Genomic DNA, 12,120 nt, shown 5'->3' with positions numbered 1-12,120 from the left:
ATAAGTTAATAAGTTAATAAGAAATGTTAGAAATAGATGGTTTAGAGAATTTGATTGATATGGAGTAGAATCTAGAGATTAATTTTAAAAACTGCATAGAACAAAGTAGAAAAGAATAACAAGTGAAAAGAAGAAAATGTCGAAAAGTCAATTTGATAAATTTTATTATGTTTCTGAAATACATCAAAACATAAAGCAATAAAACACAACAAAACATAAAACGGTGAATGTTTTAAGAGTTAAGTGCCACTAGTTAAATGAGTATGACATCAAATTAAAGAGATCAGACATGCAGGTGAAGCAGATGAGCAGACATTCACAGTGAATTAAAAACAGATATAAAGAGAAATTCCACCAGTATTTTATTTAATGTGTAATTTATAGACCCACACTGTCATTAGTGTGCTTCAGCGTTTACTGTTAGATCTGTCTGGCTGACCCACATGGAAACAGCAGCTTTAGCCTTTAGCTCAGATTAACATGATTAAAGACTGAGTCTCAGTTTCAGCAGAGAAGAAAAGAATTAGAATTAATCTGACAGGAGAAGAACTGCAGTAATAAAGATATTGATAATAAGCCGTAGACTGCAGCACTGCTATTGGAATACTAAAAAATAGGGGTGTTTTAAAATGTTTGACCGTTAAAAAATATTATATATAACTATAGAATATACACCAATCAAGCATAACATTTTAGTGATCTATAGCTGAGCCATCAACCATGCACGTGCTCTTGATTTAGGGCATGTCGTGTGTCTTTGCTATCGTAACGACGGGAAAAGTACACCTTGCTCAGCTCGTAATGTACAAAATGCATTGCTTAAAATGATATGAGGTGGATTCTGCTAAGACAATTTGTATCGAGCTTATATAAGTGTTTGCAGGATTTTTTTCTTTTTTATGATTTTTAACATGAAATTTTGCAGGAATTGATGGAATTTCACCTTTAAACAAAACAGACTAAAGCTTAACAAAAACCAACAGACAAATCAAACGCGTGAAACATGAAAGTGATAAAATATAAACAGCTCAAACAAAAAACAAAAGAAATAAAAAGTAACAGAAAATGAAGAAGAAATGAAAATAAAAGAAGTGAAAATCACTGAACTTCTGATGAAATCAGATCTGAGATCAGTAGCAGATCTGAAAGTACTGGCTGGGGGATTTGATTGGGCTCCTGTAAGTGGGCGTGTCTAGAGGAGAGCAGGTGGGCTGGGGGGGGCATTTCCTCAGCAGGGGGGTAAACGGCGGGACCTCGGTGGCTCCGGGCCGGGACGTCCTGCAGGACGGGGTCCTGGGCTCTGGGGGGGAGGTCCTGGAGCCCGAGGGCACAGCGGAGGAGGACTGGGGCGGCTCAGTGGAGGCGGGGCCTCTGGCCGGCCGGTGCAGGTAAATCTGCACGGTCACTAGGTGAAGTGTTGGGATTGGACAGGGCCGGATGGGGGGAGGGGCAGAGAGGTGGAGTGCAATAAAATCACAGTCAAAAATCATCAATCTTCTCTTATATCACCACCACAATCACCATCACATGATCTACTGGATCACAGAGGAACGTGGGAAATAGAGCGGGGATTTAAAATTAACCCTTAAAAACTGAGTTATTTCATGTGTTTTCCTACACTTTTACTTTACTAAATATTATTATTTATTTTATTATTTTCTGACATAGTGAGGTATATAATATATTGAGTGTGAATATACTGCATGGTAATAATACCTATTTCCAACACTCGGAGGAAAGCGCAGCGACTCGGTTCTGATACATCAGCTCACAGACGCAGCCTTGTTCTGATCCACATCACCCTAGGAGTGATGAGGGGAAAGAGAGAGCGCCATCTACTGTACTGTACCCACCCAGAGAGAGAGCAAGACCAACTGTGCTCTCTCAGGGCTCCGGCAGCTGATGGCAAGCTGCATGAACAGGATTTAAAATGGCGATATCCTGATCATAGTGGCAGCACCATAGACCGCTGGACCACTCGGTGCCCGCTATTTTCAAATTTAAGTAATAAAAGAATGATATTATGATATATATATATATACATTCCTCACATAATTTTCATTGCACAAATAACAGTTAAATACAGTAAATTTACAGAAATTACAACGAGAATGGCTTTTATTTATTTAGGAGTGGCAGCACTTTTGCATGGCATGCTGGGGTCAAATAAATATAAAATCTAAAACTAAAGTCATCAATCTAAAATAATTATTTTAGATAATAGATGAGGCAGACCTTATTTGACATTATACAATGTTTTAAATAATTACTGTTTAATCAGAAATAACTCCAGTTTATAAGGGTTAATTATTGTATAAACTATTACTGTGGGCTCAAGTTTTACGGGGTGCTTAATTATCTAGTTTAGTAATTAGCATGGCCGCTAGCTTCACATGTCTGTGAAAAATATACTTTAAATAGATTAAAATCTGTTTTAGGGACATGAATCGAAGAATTCCCAAGAAAATACAGAAGAGCTGCTGAAAAATTAAAACTACTGGAAGTGAACTACTGACTCCTGCAGTGAAAACAGCTCTGCTCTCACTGCTGACGGGGTTTAATAGGGTGAATGCATGCTCTCGCGCTGCACGTGAATAAATTAGTTCCATGGGCCGTAAGCACACACACAGCGTGCCTCTCACAGGTGAACAGCTAGTGCATCAGTGCATCACCATCACTGCACATCATTAGCGTGTGGGGGAAGTCTCACACTTTACAGGTGAAGAGAGGGATTCTATCACACACACATCTATCACTTTAACCCCGCCCTCACCCAGTACACCCACTGAGAGCATCGCTTCAGTCATTTCCTAAAGCCAGAGAACACCAGTCTGAGTATAGAGTTCAAATCCTGTCTACTGGAGAAAAAACAGCGTCTTATATCCTACTTGTGTTATATAACGACTAGCAGCCTTAAATAAGAATAAATAAGTTTAAATTATATATAGTAGGGCTGTCAATATTAAAGCATTAGCTAGGGCAGCTTATATTAAAATTAGGGCTTACATTAAAATATATACAGTTTTATCAGAAATATATTATTATATACTTATTACTCATGTTTTATGGGGAAACAGCTTTTTTGGGTGCTTAATTATCTAGTTTAGCAGCTAGCACGGCCACTAGCTTCATATACATGTGAAAAACTCTAATACTGATCAACATTTTTAAGAGACATGAAATGAAAGGTATCAACTACTTTCTGTAAAATGAAAAATTTAATTATTTTTCACTATATATTTGGTCTTGCATATGTTTATAATATATATGCTTTTATGCCAAGGTAGTATGAAGATCATAAATTATCATTTATCATCATAAATCCCTCTTTTTGAGCATAATCAGGTCAAAAACACAATTATACAATTTCACAATTATAACTCCAAACTGGCTGTATAAGGTCTGGCTTTAGGAACGTACAATGCCTCCTGAGCTGCTGGATGAGGGAGGGCTGAGGATCAGGGCCTACCTTTACAGTGCGTCACCCGTCTCATTCCTTAGTGAGAGTACAGAGAGAGAGACAGAGAGAGTGTGAGACGGCTCTTACAGAGAGAGTGAGAGAGAGAGACAGATCCCGGGTCACCCCGTGTGGTAAATTACTCTCCAGGCCTCCAGGGGAGCCGTCTCTCCGGGCCGGTGCTCCACATAACAAATCACTGTGGTTAATTTGATGTTCGGTTACTTTACTCAACATCTGGACCGAGCGCTGCGATGACTTCAGCTAATCAGCAGGATTTGGCTCGAGTTTTACAATACGGTCAAACATACGGTGCACGCCCAGAACACGATTTATTACTGTGTACCTTTATACTACAGCAGACTGGAGTATACAGCAGAGGAAAAAATGAAGAGAGCACTTCAGTGTCTCTGATTTTACTATTTATAGGTTTACGTTTGAGTAAAATGAACATTGTTGTTTTATTCTATAAACTACAGACAACATTTCTCCCAAATTACAAATAAAAATATTCTCATTTAGAGCATTTATTTACAGAAAATGAGAAATGACTGAAATGCAATGAGAATCTTCGCATAGGGTTTAAGAGTTTAGGGCCGTTTGCGTCTCTGAACGTGAACCAAAACGTCTAGATAAAAGTAAATAAACGCAAATATTAAATCATTGTTGTCAGAACAAAAATTAACATTATATTTCCCTACTGGTGTAATATTTATATTTATGTTAATTCTGTCATAAACAGAAAGATTTCTGCTAGCTGAACTTTGAAGGTGCACAATTATGAATAATTTTTGCTTTATACTCATAAAGCCCAGGAAGTGCTAAAGTCACAGAAAAGAAACAGAAGTCAAAATAAAAGCACAAACAGAACGAGTGAAAAAAGTAAAAAAAGTAAAAAGCATGTAGCAGTTAATGGATGGAGGAAACGGGTTACTGATGATGGATTGGTTGTTACTAGCTGGCTGGATGAATTACTACATTCCCCAACACACACACACACACACACACACACACACACACACACACACACACACTCACACACACACACACTCACACACACACAGCAGTATGACGGTCTGGCTACAGCTGGTAGTGAGTGTTTATGGGTCGAGGCTGGAGGAGGAGGAGGGGAACTGTAAGGCTGTAATGCTCAGTCCCTCGTTTCACTTTTTTATATTAAACAGTGGAAGAGTTGATTCACAGAGAGCACAGAGAGCACAGCGCTGCATTAATAACACCTCCCTCCTCTCTCTAAACTCAACTCAACCGCAGATCATTAAAAATATAAAACAAGTTAAAACATGTGTGACCCGGAGCATCATCTGTCCTGATCCTGTAATCCTGTAATCGTAAGGGTCAGTCTATACTCCAGCTCTGATCATCTTTAATTATTGATCAACAGAAAATAAAAACAGAGATGTTTGAGAAGTTTGAGCTCGTCCAGCCTCGTCCTGTAATAATAATAATAAATCTCTGCATCACTTTACTCACCAGCGCTGAACACAGGCTCCCTCTGTTTACTGCAGCAGGAGAGAGAAGCATCGCGTCAGAAACACGTATCAGCCAGTGTGAGTCAGCTATATGAGTGTGTGTGTGTTAGGGTTTAATGGTAAAGGCCTTTCCACCCCCAATATGATATACTGAGATATATTGTTTAACTGATTATACTAAATATATATATATATATATATATACTATACATGGCGACACCACTTTTCCTTACAAGAGTTGCGTAATACTCCGTGTAATATAGTGTAAAAATACGTTAATGAGATATGAATCGTATCTGTGATGTTCTGCACCTTTCACTGGATCTCTTGCTGCTGGAGTTGCTCCCGGTGGATCCGGTTCGAGTCCGGTTGTTTTTGGCGTCTCCTGCGCTGTCTTTCCTGCTGGTGGGCCCAACCTGCTCTGAGGAACTCGTTCTTTTCACAGTGCTGAAGAAGAAGAGGAGAGAAAGATAAAAAATATGAACAATTTGAGCAAAATATATCCTGGAGAATGAGGATTACCATATTTTTCACACTATAAAGCTGCACTTAAAATCCTTTAATTTTCCCAGAAATCATCAGTTCTCCTTATAATCCGGTGCTCCTTATGTATAAATTCTATCAGTCAGGTATTAAGGAGCAGTAAAGACACTCCACTGAAGTACAGAGTTATACAGGAGTTTCAGTGAAGTTTCTCCAGCACAGAGACTGAAGCAGCATTAGCGTTACCATTAGCCGCTAACTGTGCTCAGCGCTAGCTCTTTCACCGTTCAGAGGTGAGTATATTAGACTGTATTCTGTGTGTTTACCGCGATAACAAACTACGTGGGACGTACCACTAGTTTATATTACCCTGGTTTACCGGAACATTCAGGGTTCCTCAGTGTAGCGCAGCTAGCTGCTAATGCTAATGCTGCTGCACCCAGCCTTAATGTAAATAAGTTCAGAATACTTTACTCACCCGATTAAACAGTTTTCAGGAGGGAAATATGTGTAGATTAACATCCAGCACTCGTTGTTGTTGTTTTTAGGAATTACTGTTTTGTTAACTTAGCTTAGCTTTACAGGTCTGAATTAGAAGAAAAACATGGCAACATCCCTGTTCCTTACTAGAGGTGCATAATGTACCTTGTAGTGTGAATAATACTGTAGTAAGGAAATGTAGTAACTTTTGGGGTTTCTGGACAAAGTCTAAAAGATAGCCCCCTTCATTTCATTTCCCAGTACTTGCTGTGGTATTTGAAATATGATATTTTATATATGATATGTTTCCTTTTATTTAATTTCTTAAATAACAGACTTTTGACCCATCCTGTACTTTAAACTTTTTCTAAATTTCTCAGTGCCGATCACTAAACTGTACTTAATCCACTCTTCAGTCAGGAACCTGTGCTGTACATGTGTATAAACATTTATTCATAGAAAAGGAAAGAGAAAAGGAAATGGTGCTGGAGAGAGATAATACTAATAACACAGCCTCCCTGCATACGCCAACATCACCACCACAACCAGCAGCTATAAAACTCTCTGTTTATTTTTTATATCTCCCACAGAGCATCTGGAAACACATGCTGGACCCGGCGGCTGGAGGGAAAAGTGTGTTTTTATCAGTTTTTCTCGTGATGCTCTCGTGATCAGATCTGTGATGCTTTAGGAGGAGGCAGAGCTGAATGTAGACGGCCTGTCCTTTCAAACGCCCGAACAAAAGAAAAGGTCCTATCAGCAGTCTATTGGCTGCCAGGCTCTGGTTTAATCTAAGCTGCATGAACAAAGTGTTTTCAGGGCTGCTATTGGCTGCTGATGTTATCCTGTGTGGAGGAAGCTGCAGGATGTTTGAAGAGGCTGAAGAGGAACTTTGTTAATAACGTTGAGCTGGAGGGGCTTCAGAGTTAATCTACACACTACTCTCCAGTTCACTATAGTTCACTTCAGTCCGGGTGGGAAAAGTCCTGGTGAAATAAAGGAGCAGGAGACTTGAAACAGACGGAGGACAATGGAAACTATGGGGCTTTGTGCCGGGGCCAAAGAATGTTCAGTTCCCCGACTGGACTGGATATTTCCTGAGCAATCTTAAAGAATCCACCAACCAGAGAGCGCCAACATGAGAATCCTGAATACTGTTTTAAAAGAGTGATGAATACTGACTTTTCTTTTAGAAATGTTTAGCTTTAGCACACAGTAAATTTACCATTGAGTTAAATAAACACTGTTAGCATTAAATTAATACTGAGAGTGTAAAATATAGTCAGAACAATCTGCATATAATTCGTTCATTTGGTATTTAATTGACAATCGAAATTGAAAAAATCATATAAATATTTATTGCTTAAAAATGGCAAATAAAAAAATCTTATTTACATTTCACTTCCACCTTAAATGCTTACTGCAGTTACACACAGACAGTCATCCTTCATCAGTTTCAAAGGTTTATTTCCTTTATTTATGACTGAAATGGACTGTATTTATTATTTTATGAAAGACTAGAGCATTAATAACCAGCAGGTTAAAACTGTAGATAACTGATGGTAATCACAGCAGCCCTGTAACAGATCATGAGCTGGAAATTCTTCTTTTACCTCCCTCAGTGCTCCGCTCTTAAACGGCAGACCACGCAGTTAGAACTACCCTCAAAATACTACGACTTTATTCTCTCGTAATATTACAACCTTAATCTCTGAGTATTACAATCTTAATCTCATAATTTTAGTACTTTATTCTCAAAATATTACGACTTTATTCTCGTAATATTATAAATTTAATGTCAAATTATTACAACCTTAATTTTGATATTTTACAAATTTATTCTTGAAACATTATCTTTGACTTTCTTTTTATATATAATACTATACATTTAATCTCATAATATTACAGCTTGAAACTCGTAATATTACGACTTCGATCTCATCATTTTAAAAGTGATTTTAATACTGAAGCCAGGGCACTGAAAATGATTATATAGTATCTGATAAATCCTCAGAATTGTGAAAACACTCTCACCTGAAGGGCGGTCTGAGAAGATACCTGGATGAGCTGGACAGACTGGACACACTGGACATACTGGACAGAGAGCATGCAACACAGAGGACAAAGAGACGAGGAGGGGACAGAACAGAATCACCATGAGACAAGAACGAGACAGAGGACACAAAGACATTTAAAAGAAATGAGTGAAAGAGATGAAGAGGAGAGAAACACAGCCCTCACGTTCACCACTGACCACCAGGAGTGCACCAGATTTTATTTCATATAATTATAAAGTTCTTTTATAGAAAACGATTGGCATCAGTTTTTATTTAATATAATAATAAAGCTGTTTTATAGAAGAAGCTTTTGTAGATTTTAATCCTGTAGCAGATGTTCTCTTATCAGCAGCTAACGTCACTTTTTAAATCATTAACTTCACATAATGCAGAATATTGAAAGGGGTGATGTACCACGCAGGACACACCCACACCCACACACACACTAACACACACACACACCCACACACACACACACACACACACGTCTGCTGAGGAGTCCTGCACGACTGTTCAAACATGCAAAGCAAATTGATGTCTGCTCTCTGAGCACAACGGTAAACACCATGTTCACTGTTCACTAATCCCCATCAGATCCGAGTCACTACATAATAAGAGTCTCTGAATAAGAAAGTGATGTGGGTCAATAATCTGCTCTGCTGAGATAAAAGTAAATAACAGAGGGGACGGTAAGAGTAGTCTAAAAGTTTTTTACAGGGAAGACACAAAATTCATTGTTTCATACAAATATCTATTTTTAATTGTGCACATATTGAAAGCTATTCTATTGAATGCAGCACATATGCACTGAATACACACCATTCCATCATTCATCATTCATCCATCCATCCATCCATCCATCCATCCACCACTACTCTATCATAAATGAGCTCCATGTGTAACAGAGACTGAAGGAGAGGCCGGTATTTAGTTTGTGTGACGGAGGGAAGATTGATCACCTCATCTCTTCCCCCCCACTCGTTTTTTTCCTACAGTGCATCAGGACGCCGCGGCTCGGAGACGGACATCACCACGCCGGTGGCGGCGCTGCAGTGGAGAGGAATGTCAGGATGCGTCTCGGTGGAATCGAGCGACAGTGGGAGATTATGTTCTCTCTGTCCTGAGACTCGCTGACATTTATAACACTGAGCAGCAGCGCAGAGTAAAGAACTACAGACAGAAACGCTGAGATTAATCTGAACAATCTGAACGATATGTTAATTTTATTGTTTGTGGGGAGAGCTGGTCTGTTACACATGATAAATAAAGACCAAAACCCAGAACATAATCTGCTGATTTCTGAGAGGAATATATTCATACTGGAATATAAATCACAGAGTTAAGTAAACTGAGCAAATTTAGCAAATTAAATAATTAAGTTTAGGTTTAAAAAGCCCTGTCACTATGATCAGAAGATCGCTGGTTCAAATCCCAGTCAGTCATGCAGTTTGTCATCAGTTGGCCTTGCTCTCTCTGGGTGGGTACAGTACAGTAGATGGCCCTCTCTATTTCTCCTCATCACTCCTAGGGTGATGTGGATCAGCACAAGGCTGCATCTGTGAGCTGATGTATCAGAACCGAGTAGCTGCACTTTCCTCCGAGCGTTAGCGCTGTGATGCTATTTGGCAATGCTGCATCAGCAGCAGAAGTTTAAAAAAAATGTATCAGAGGAGGCGTGTGCTAGTCTTCTTAACCCTCATGGTGTTGGGGGGGTACACTAGTGATAGGGGGGATATACAGCTAAATAGTAGCAGATAAATAAGTGAGACAATTGGCCTAGCTAATTTTGGGGGAAAAAATTATCTAAATGTATTTTAAAAAGTGTATTAAATGAGTAATCTGTGCCGCAGTGCCTCACCTCTTGGTCGCTGGTGTATTGTTGTCCTTCTTGGAACCGGAGGGAGACGGCAGGGTTTTCTTTGGTAGGACGGTGCCGTTGTTGACGGTGGGCCTCAGAGGAAGGGCTGCGATCATCGGCCTGGCTGTGAGACAAGAGACAAAAGACAAGAGAGAAGCTGTTAAAGTTTAAGATAAACAACAAGCTGATACTGTTCTTTCATTACAAACTGTGTGATCATTTGACATAATTAGGCTAAAAAACCTCAAAGGAGCTAGTAAATTGGGACACATCTGGGAAAAAACGCCCTTATAAGAAGATTAAAGAAACTAAAGTCACGCTGAGCGACAGAGAGAGAGAGAGAGAGAGACAGGGGAGGAATATAAACAAAAGCTCACAGGCCAGATGATTTAATGCATTAATGCACTTATAGCCGACCCCTGGCCTAGACGATTTCACGATTATCAAATATTATTCGGGTAATGTCTGTTTATTTTTTTGCACGATAGTCGATAATGTGATTATTGTGACGGGCTCAATGTGGAATGATGTTAATATAATGATCCAGGAATGATTTCCTTAATAGTTCATGGCCAGAGTTTGGGAGGGCTGGATGCAGATCCTCCCTTTGATCCTTTTTAGGAGCTGAAATCTTTATTTATATTACGCTGCAGATCTGCCCTGTTAAATATTCATCTCTGCAGAGTCGCCTGAGCTCTCTGTGATTCTCTCTCCGAGAATAAGAACGGCAACCGGCATCACTTTCTTACAGAGAGAAACTGCAGAACGAGGTGAAAGAGACACAGAGACTGAAAGACACAGCAAAATACAGAGAGAGAGAGAGAGAGAGAGAAAAGAGTGAGAGTAAGAGTGACAGAGAGAAAGAACAGAAAGCTCTCACACTCTCAGTAGAGTTGGAATGTCATGAATCATGAGGAGGCAAAGCAGACGTGACTCACGCTGTGAACACTCAGCACACGCACAAACAGACGCGTGAGAAACGTACGTCTATAAATCAAAAACAGAACTGACTAGAAAAGTGCAATTCCTAGAGAAAGTGCTGTTTTCATTAAGTGGTTGCTATGGTAGTGGTTGCTATGGTAGTGGTTGCTATGGTAGTAGTTGCTACGAAGTAACTGCTTGGAGTTGTTTAGTGATTTGTAGGTGGTTTCAGCATAGTTACTATGTTATCCCAGATGCATGCTACAGTGTTTCTAGGGGGCTGCAATGGTGTTGCTAGTTGGTTGCTATGGTGTTTCCTGAAGAACTTTAGCAGGGAGGAAGAGCCAAAATGTTTAGGATTCAGGTACAGTCTCAATCTTTAAACCTAGAGTGAACTCCCTACTTTTTACTTTACCGCATTTTTCACTCTATAAGGTGCACTGAATTTTAAGGCATACTATGCGACACTAGTAAGGAACAGGGGTGTCGCCATGTTTTTATTCTAATTGGTGGAGGTGGGGGTATTTTTTTTATAGTCAAATGAAGTTATTTGGTGAGTAAAGTGCTTAGATTTCCACATTTCTTGGGAAGTTGTTGGGTGCACAGACTTTTGCACCTTATTCATTCCAATAAAGAATAAAAGCATAAAGCTACATGGAAATCATGCATTTGCTTAAACAGCTAGCTAATGCAGCTGGCTAATTAGTTATTTAACTTGTGCCAGTTTGGAAATAAGAGGCACAAGTTAGTTAACAAACAGATTATTAATCAGATAACATCATTATTCTTGTCTGCACCTCAACATGTTTTCCTCTCAGTGGGTGAAGAGACTGGCAGTGCCCGCTCTCGCGCCCGCTCTTGTAGCCTGGCTAATTAAACAGTGTTTGATATCAAAAGCGCGCCAGTCTGCTTCTAATCTAAACTTTCAGAGTTACCCCCAATTACCCTCCTCAGCTCTGCTGGACTGAAGACCAGCGTTAATCAACACCAGCTCAACACCAACAGATCATTAAAAACACACAGACGCTGCTTTATTCACAATATTAAACCAAAGATCATTTATTAACCATTATCAGACCAAAATAATGCTTTTAATCATTTAACCAAAGCTTTATAATATCCTGTGTAGTGTGAAAACTACTGAATTCATTATATTTAATAGTAATTTCCCTGAATTGATCATGTGATTGGAAATCTGAAAATCTATCCACCCACCCACCCATCCATCCATCACTCCACCCATCCATCCATCCATCCATCCATCCACCTACCTATCCCACCCACGCATCAACCTACCTCTCCATCCATCCATCCATCCATCCATCCATCCATCCATCCACCTACCTATCCCACCCACGCATCAACCTACCTCTC

General features: G+C 39.5%; 1 protein-coding gene across 12 annotated transcripts in view; it reads right to left on the bottom strand.

Annotated features, from left to right (window-relative positions):
• eml1 (EMAP like 1) overlaps positions 1-12,120 on the bottom strand; it is a 62,473-nt gene that overhangs the window by 11,786 nt on the left and 38,567 nt on the right. For 5 of the 12 annotated variants that reach the window (XM_022672530.2, XM_007237183.3, XM_049463427.1 and 2 more), the window contains 5 exons: positions 9,826-9,949; positions 7,945-8,004; positions 5,260-5,394; positions 4,949-4,977; positions 3,470-3,496 (listed from right to left, as the gene is read on the bottom strand). In XM_022672530.2, the coding sequence (XP_022528251.2) occupies positions 3,470-3,496; positions 4,949-4,977; positions 5,260-5,394; positions 7,945-8,004; positions 9,826-9,949 (375 nt within the window). The remainder of the gene's footprint in view (positions 1-3,469; positions 3,497-4,948; positions 4,978-5,259; positions 5,395-7,944; positions 8,005-9,825; positions 9,950-12,120) is intronic. The other 7 variants (XM_049463428.1, XM_049463431.1, XM_049463433.1 and 4 more) reach the window with 4 other exon arrangements.

The sequence above is a fragment of the Astyanax mexicanus genome, chromosome 14 (assembly GCF_023375975.1).
Source record: "Astyanax mexicanus isolate ESR-SI-001 chromosome 14, AstMex3_surface, whole genome shotgun sequence".
In the NCBI taxonomy this organism is placed as follows: domain Eukaryota; kingdom Metazoa; phylum Chordata; class Actinopteri; order Characiformes; family Acestrorhamphidae; genus Astyanax; species Astyanax mexicanus.
The sequence above is the reverse complement of the archived record's forward strand: the minus strand, read 5'-3'. Positions and strand labels throughout refer to the sequence as shown.